The sequence below is a fragment of the Lolium perenne genome, chromosome 7 (assembly GCF_019359855.2).
Source record: "Lolium perenne isolate Kyuss_39 chromosome 7, Kyuss_2.0, whole genome shotgun sequence".
Lineage (NCBI taxonomy): Eukaryota > Viridiplantae > Streptophyta > Magnoliopsida > Poales > Poaceae > Lolium > Lolium perenne.
Genome location: NC_067250.2, coordinates 249,699,461 through 249,708,099, shown reverse-complemented (window position 1 = coordinate 249,708,099; position 8,639 = coordinate 249,699,461). Strand labels below are relative to the sequence as shown.

The 8,639-nt window shown below is 43.4% G+C and overlaps 1 protein-coding gene across 1 annotated transcript; it reads left to right on the top strand.

The window, feature by feature from the left end:
* The first annotated feature begins 326 nt into the window (after positions 1 to 326).
* LOC127313279 (transcriptional elongation regulator MINIYO) lies at positions 327 to 8,296 on the top strand. The gene is made up of 10 exons (XM_051343825.2): positions 327 to 639; positions 740 to 1,592; positions 1,670 to 1,782; positions 2,372 to 2,559; positions 3,272 to 3,377; positions 3,446 to 3,706; positions 4,149 to 4,337; positions 4,953 to 7,247; positions 7,553 to 7,756; positions 7,859 to 8,296. Exons 1-10 carry the CDS (start codon positions 385 to 387, stop codon positions 8,012 to 8,014), a joined length of 4,620 nt encoding a protein of 1,539 aa, XP_051199785.1. The 5' UTR covers positions 327 to 384; the 3' UTR covers positions 8,015 to 8,296.
* Positions 8,297 to 8,639: the final 343 nt, after the last annotated feature.

Sequence of the window (8,639 nt, the reverse complement as noted above, 5' to 3'; positions counted from 1 at the left end):
TTTTTAAAAATATTTTGATTTTTAAAATCATAAAAAATAAACAAAAAAAGGAAAATCTAAAACGAAACAAAAAAATGGCAGTTGGGCTGGTCCAAACTGACGATGCGGTAGACCGAGAGGAATTACCCGCGTAATAGTAAGCCTGACTAACGGAGTGACCATCAAGCTGCTTAATTAGTTTTATGTGTTCTATGCAAAAAATTAATGTAAAATATGGTGTTCCTTGCAACAACAAACCATTGTTGTGGTTTTTGCAAAAGAAGCACTGATCTGCTATTTCCTCCACCACAACGAATCCCCTCCTTGGCTCTTTTCGCTTAAACCCTCCCTGCCGACTTTCCACAGGCAGCAGGCAGCGCTCCGCACAACAGGCCGCCAGCTCCAATGGAGGACGCGGCGAGGCGGAAGCATCAGCCGGGCGCTCACCCCGCGCGCCGCAAGGTCGTGGAGCTTCCCTTCGAAGACGCGCCGCCGCCTCCCTCCACTTCCGCGGCGACGGCGACGGCGGCCGCGGTGGCGTCGCCGGCCCACCTCGTCGGCGCAATCGTGGAGAAGGGCTTCTCCGCCGCCGCGCCCTCCTCCGTCCCTCGGCCCAGCGTCCTCCCCTTCCCGGTCGCCCGCCACCGCTCCCACGGCCCTGTAAGCCGCCGCCGCCTGGAAACCCTAGCCCTGAACCCGCCAAACCGCCCCCCATCAGCTTCTGCTGTACTCTCCGACTGACTAAACCGCTCTTCTGCAGCACTGGAGCCCGGCGAGGAAGGACGGCGGCAAGGAGAAGGCGGAGGAGGCGGAGTACGGGATGGACGTGGACGAGATGGACTACCAGCCCGCGGCGGCGGTGGCCGGCCCGGTGAGGCGGAAGGAGAAGAAGGGCATGGATTTCAGCAGGTGGCGGGAGTTCCTCGCCGACGACACGCCCCCCAAGCGGAGGCAGGGGAAGAAAGACAGCACGCATAAAATTGATCCCGCGGTTGCGCCGCCTGAAACCGTAGGTGGTCAGGTGGGGGTGAGAGGATTGGGGGAAGATGCCATGGAGCTGGATGTCGGGAATGGTAGGGAAACAGCGTTGGGTGGGTCGGGTTTGGTTTCGGATGTGTTGCCGAAGAAGCCGATGGATGCAGGGGGTTCGTCGATGTTGGAAATTGGGGCTGGGGCTGCTGAATTGCGAGGAGAGGGCATGCAATTGGATGGTGGGGAGCCATCGATCGAAGCGGAGATTGATGCAGAGAACATGAATAGGCTGGCAGGGATGTCGGCGGAGGAGATCGCGGAGGCGCAGGCAGATATTTTGGCTAGGATGGATCCTGCTCTGGTGGAGGTATTGAGGCGCCGGGGAAAGGAGAAGTCTGGTGGCAGGGAAGATGTGGGGAAGGAGGATAGGAGCAGGAAAGATATGGGGAAGGATAAGAGTAGGCAAACTCCAGGGCCAGCGAAAACCGCAAGGGCTATTGCAGACGGACATTTGACAGCTGGTGAGCAGAGTGCATACTCTTGGAGGGCTTGGAGTGAGAGAGTGGAGCGGATCAGGCTGTGTAGGTTTGCATTGGATGGAGATATTTTGGGATTCCAATCTTGCCAGGAGCAACAAGATGGTAAATTATTTCTTTTGTCGCTTGGGTTACTTTAGCTTCTTGTTGTTGCATCACAGCATTCCTTTTTCCGCTTATAGGCAAGAAGACGCATGCAGACAGCGTAGCTGAGCGTGACTTCCTACGGACAGAGGGAGATCCTGCAGCCGTAGGCTACACCATCAATGAGGCTCTGGCACTTACCAGGAGCACGGTTCGTTTTATAAACTTTACCATATGGAAGATGGGAAAAAAAATACTTAGCAATGGAAATATATGGATTTCTTGAATTTTACGGGGTTCACGTTATGTGCAATTGGTTGTGTGGTACATATTCCATTATAATTTTATACAAGCATGGCAGTTCTTGCTAAATTTGAAATTACACGATATGCCTGATGCAATCATTCGACATCCAGTTGCATAGTTTGTTAAACTTACCTTCAACCTTTACTGTTTATAGTGCATGCATCTGTCATGACATGACATACTGGATATGCTAGACGGATATGTGAGGCTATTCCATAAATTTATTTCTCCAGAATCACTAGCTACTGAGCTGGTGATTGTTATCATTGGTATATGAAACAGACTGAGTAAAAGATAGCCGTTGTCACTAAGCTCAGATTCAGATTAGTTGAGACCAGAGTGGGTCTGTGGGAAGGGTAGTGTTCACCTGCTTCATTGAATTCACAAACCTCAGTTTATGAAGAAGTCCTTCATAGTTTTTGCCTCAATTATTGAATTGTGACCTGAAATATATAGAAATGCAATGTAATTCAGCTTTGGTCTTTAAACTATAGGTTTCTGGGCAGCGTGTACTAGCACTGCAGCTTCTTGCTTCCATTCTGAATAGGGCATTGCACAATCTGCATAAGATGGATCTAGCTGATAATGTGGAAGGAGCTAATTATGTTGACAAGGCTGATGACTGGCAAGCAGTTTGGGCCTATGTCCTTGGGCCCGAGCCAGAGTTGGTTCTCTCTCTAAGGTAGCTCATTCCTGAACTGATAACTTCAATTTAGATTTGCTTATTGCTACCATACAATAGTTTCTTAGTTCATCATAGTGAAGAGAGCCACCCAACATACATGTACTACAATTCTATGAAGTATAGTCAAGCATACCTAATAAGACCACGGAGATATGCTTAGTTCCTTTCAATCTGAAATTTAAATAGATGCATCTATGCTTGAAAGTTGAAAGTACATGCTTCAGTGATAGCCTTTTTAGTTTGTCATGTTATAGAGCAAGTATTAATAGCTTAAGATGATCCAATCCATAAATTGTCAGTGCTGGTGCTAAGGGATGTGAGGGTAGGTGCTAAGAAAAAAAAAACTTAGCACTGTCCACTTCGGCGTTCAAGTTATAAGCGTTGGGATGCGGATGCTCTTATACTCCCCCCCCCCCCTCCTCCTCCTCCCCTCTAGTATTTTCTGTTTCCTCTCAAGGGTTTTATGGTTATATTATTTTTCATGGGGTTAGTAACTACTGGCTACTGCAGTTATCTTAAGTATCATAACCCAAATCCTGGAAATCATAGAAGAAAATTAACACAGAAAGCAGTTAGCAAATGTACACCTAGATGTTTTGCATGATACTTCTGTAAGTCGGAGACATCAATTTGAGACCTTGTCATGCCATATTTTTTTTTAATTACATCATTTATTTTACCACTTTGTTGCTAACTTAGACATTTGCAGGATGGCATTGGATGATAACTATGAGTCTGTAGTTTTGACTTGTGCTAAAGTTATCAATGTTATGCTGAGCTATGACATGAATGAGATATATTTTGATTTTTCAGAGGTAACTTTCTTAACCGTCTATTTTTCCATTAAAATTTGACTCTTATATGGTTGATACCCCAATTGCAGAAAGTAGTAAATCAGGGAAAAGATATCTGCACAGCTCCTGTTTTTCGTAGCAAACCTGATCTGGACGGAGGTTTTCTTGAAGGGGGGTTTTGGAAATACAACACAAAACCATCCAATATACTAACACCTTATGGTGAAAACGATGAGGAAGAAAGTGATGAGAAACATACCATTCAAGATGATGTCAATGTGTCTGCACAAGATGTTGCTGCTGGTCTTATTAGAATGGGAATCTTACCACGTATCTGCTCCCTTTTAGAGGTTAGTTTTTACTTCTTTTTCTCTTGTCAGGCATGTTTTTAGGTTTTACCCTTGTCAACATCATCATCATTGATATAGCAAGTACAATATGACTAAACATGTTACCTTTTGAATAATTAGCAATATCCTTTGATTTCTGGGAACTGTATGCCACATTGCATCCCATTGTACCAAGTCATCTTCGGAATTTCTTTGTTTCCTGTCATCCAATAGCGTCTACTTTTTGGAACAATATTTGATGCATACTTGTGTTGGTTGTACTGTTTGTTTCATTAATTTCATAGTGATAGCTGTGTATTTCGTTTTTATTACTTTGCTAATAAGCTCTGCTTTGGACATAGTTGACACATGTTATTTTATTTTGTCAATCTATTAATTTTATTTTGAAAAACCGGTGGGCATGATTAAGGATCTTAAATCAGGTTGTACTTTGTTGATTCAGATGGACCCGCCTCCAGTTCTCAAAGACTATCTTGTTTCAATTCTTGTGGCATTAGCAAGACACTCTCCGCAATCTGCTGATGCCATCTTGAATTGTACAAAGCTCGTTCAAAATGTTGTTAAGCTGCTGGACAAACAAGGATCAACGGAAATTCACTCATCTGAGATCATAGTGGTTACTTTGCTGAAGGTATCTTTGCTGCTAAGGCAATCTCATATTTAAGGGTAACATGATAGATATCTGCCATCTTAGTTTGATATTATTTGTTTCTGCTGATATTGGTTTGCACCTAAAGCTGCAACTTGTTGGTAATGTAGTTTTCTTTCTTAATCACCCTTGCTTAGCATTGATCTATAATCCGATGTAGTTATGTTTCTCCGAGTAATATATTCTATTTTATGCTTAATTATCTCTTCTTAGTTGAACTAAGTGTTGTCCTGTTGGATGCAAGTCTGTTAATACCTTGCGCCAATGATATCACAACTTAAGGCTCCTTATCAGCTGCCATTTGTCATAACTGATTTGAATTAGTTACCTTTTAATGGCAACTAGCAACCAATCAAACCCCCTTCCACAATGCATGTACTGACAGAAACTATTTTGCGGGATTTCAATATTTCTTTGAGTTGCTTATTAGTACAGTTGTCCCATTGTTATGACGAGATGATAAACACCATGAGCATATTAAAATCTATTCTTAGTTGAGAATGATCATATTGCAAGGTGGCAATCACTTTTTTAAGCTACCTTCTGTACTTGTCAAACAGAATGTCTTTTTATATATTTGTTCCTTTTTTTTGCTAGGTTTTGTCCAAATACAACAGAAAAACATGCTTGAATTTTGTGAACAATGGAGTTTTTCAGAAGGCAATGTGGCACTGGTATGTACCAGCTTATACCCTCAAGGATTGGATAAAATCTGGAAAGGAACAATGCAAGATGAGTTCAGCAATGATGGTCGAGCAACTGCGGTTGTGGAGAACCTGCATTTCATATGGGTTTTGCATAGCACACTTCACAGACTTCTTTCCTATTCTATGCCTGTGGCTCAGCCCTCCAGCTTTTCAGAATCTAAGTAAAAGCAATGTTCTTTCTGAGTTTTGCTCAATTGCAAGAGAGTCGTATCTTGTATTAGAAGCTCTGGCACAAAGGCTGCCACTTCTTCATTCAGTGGAGCAGTTGCGCAAGCAAAATGTTGGGGTTCTTGACAGTTATGCCGAGACATGGTCTTGGAGTCATGTTGTTCCAATGGTAGATCTGGCGCTTTCTTGGTTACATCTGAATGATATTCCCTACATATTTTCACTCATCAATGGGCAGAGTGAGAATACAACACAGGAAAGCTGCTTGATTTTGTTGATTTCTTCTGTACTAGGCATGCTAAATTCGATATTAGAAAGAATATCACCGGATGACACTTCTGATGGTAAAAGTTACCGCTTGCCTTGGATACCAGACTTTGTCCCCAAAATTGGCCTGGGCATAATTACTAATGGGTTTTTCAGCTTCTCGTGTACGGAAGTTGTTGGACATGAGGATCAGCTGCGTTCTTGTGGTGTATCGTTGATGCACGAGCTCTGTCGTATGAGATCTCTGGGTGATGTGGATATGTCATTATCTTCCATAAGTTGCCTTCAAAGATTAATTCTGTTATGCTGTTCTGTTGACAGAGTAATCCAGAGAGCAACAGCAAATAGTTCCGAGCATCTCAAAGAGTCTAAAACAGGGCTGGCTGGCAAGATATTAGGAGAAGGCATTTCCAGTTTATGGCATAATGACTTGTTGAACTTTCTAACTTCTCTGTTGCCAATGATTTCCTCACAGTGGTCCATCTTAAAGAACATAGAGATGTTTGGTAGAGGAGGACTTGCTCCAGGTGTTGGGTTTGGCTGGGGGACGCGTGGGGGTGGGTTTTGGTCTCTGAAATGCCTACTTGCACAACTGGATTCACAGTTAGTCCTAGAGTTGATAAAAGTAGTCTCTGCTGTGCCAGAAGGTCTTAATACTTTCAGTAAAGGAGCAAACTCAGATACCGTGGCTAATCCATTTGCCAAAGCTTCAGAGATAATCAGTCCTGCCCTCGGTGTATCTTTGATTGCAGGACCTGGTCAGATCTCTACTTTGGAGAGAACCTTTGATATCATTTTCCAACCTTCAGTTCTGAAATGTCTCAAATCTTCCATACATCGCCTGGCTTCTCAAATGAAATCACCAAAAACTTTTGAGTGGGATATAACTGAAGATGAGTATCTGCATTTTAGCAGTGTGCTAAATTCACATTTCAGATCCAGATGGTTGGCCATCAAGAAGAAGAATCCAGACAAACATGCAAGAAATAACACTGGCATCGATATGCCAACAGTACCAGTCACATTGGAGACGATTCAAGAGGACATTGAGTTAACAGAAGCTGTAAATCCACCTTGCAGCACATTAGTTCTAGAGTGGGCACACCAGAGACTGCCTCTTCCTGTGCATTGGATTCTAAGTTCAGTCTGCTGCATTGATGATGCAAAAGGCACCCTGCCATCACCATCCAAATATGCTGTTGACGTTTCAAGAGCTGGTCTTATCTTTCTATTGGGTCTGGAAGCCGTTTCAGCCGCCCCATCTCTTGATATTCCTTTGGTTTGGAAAATGCATGCACTTTCTGCCTCTGTCCGCACTAACATGGACTTGCTTCAAGAAGATAGAAGTAGGGATATTTTTGAGGCTTTGCAAGAATTGTATGGCCATCATCTGGACATGTTGTGCCAGAAATATTATAGATCTCTCAATGCCAGTAATGATGAGGCTGTAGGATCTGTGGCCACTGTTGAAGAAGCAAAAGTAACTAGTACGCCTGAAATTCTCAGATTCAAGGAGAAAATTCATGAGAGCTACACTACTTTTGTCGAGAGTGTTGTAGATCAATTCGCAGCTGTCTCGTATGGAGATGCTATTTTTGGTCGGCAAGTGGCCATCTATTTGCATACAAGTGTTGAAACGACGGTTCGGCTTGCAGCCTGGAATGCACTGTCTAATGCTTATGTGCTTGAACTGTTGCCTGCCCTAGACAAATGCATTGGTGGCATCAAAGGATACTTGGAGCCTCTTGAGGTATTGCTTGTCTAGTTCTTTCGGTGCTTCCATTCTGGATGCCATCTTTCGTAGTAACGGGGTATATCATGAATTCATTTTCATCATTTATTTTAAACTTGTTTAGTGCTTGTACATGGCACAACGTAGACTATGCAAATAGCACGAAATACATGCTATTTTGGTGCAAATTATTTGATGTCGGTGCATATCAGAACTGCATGCCATGGTTTATGTCTTTGTTCCCATTTACTTTTAGTTAGTTGCTTCTCTTTGATTAAAAAAAAATGGCTTCCTGGCTTCATATTTTTGCATTGCATTTGTAGGACGATGAAAGAATCTTAGAGGCTTATGCCAAGTCATGGACCTCTGGTATCCTGGACAAAGCTGCTCAGAGGGGTTCTATGTCTTTCACACTAGTGAAGCATCACCTGTCTGGTTTTGTTTTCAATTGCGGTGCTTCCATCAAATTGCGCAATAAGATGGTTAAGTCGCTTATCCGGTGCTACGCCCAGAAGAAACATCACGAGGTAACTTCTCCCCTTCCAAGTTTTTAACAGCATGAGCTCTTTACGTAGAATGTTTTAATCATGCCCCATCCTTGGTGTTTGGGAAATTTCTCCGTCCAACAGGCTATGCTCAAGAGTTTCGTTCTGGAAGGCATTCCGCGGGACTCACAATACAGCGGTGAATTTGGTCGAAGATTTGAAATCTTGAAGGATGCTTGTGAGATGAACTCTTCCCTCCTGGCTGAGGTTCAGAGACTGAAGGCATCGATCGATGGATAACTGCCAGGGAATATCTCTAGCAAGGTTGGAGTTGAGCACGGGAAAAAGACAGCACTCTGTTCGGCTTCACTTTGTTTTTGTAGCTGGTTAGGATATATTCTACTGGCTGCCTTAACAATATACTAGCTGATTTCCAAAGCTCGGAAACTTGGCACTGCGGCCAAATCAGCTGGAAGAAGAAAAGGCCGTCGGTAACTGTAAAGATCAAAGGTTTACACCAAGTGTGTGTGACCATGCTTGTAGAAACAATCTGGACTAAAAATATTAACTGTCTTCACAGAAGTCTGCTAGTGCTGACCTGTCTGCTATTTCTCGGGTTTACTGTACGCATGCTTCTTGATTCGTCTCATAAACACCTACTATCGTGCATTAGCGCATCGGTTGTTTTTCTGTAAAAAAAAATTATCTGGGAGTTTTACCAAGTTTAGTTTTGGTATTCAGTATCCTGGAAGGATTAAATCGGTACTAACACGGCACTTCTGTCGCGACGAGAATACCAGAGTCCACTTGGCGTGCTCCGGAAGGGAAGCACTAATGCGCCAATGATCGTATGCCATGATTTGATACTCGAGCGCTGCTATACACACGACGTTTTACGTCCGATATTCGTACGATCTGGGCGACC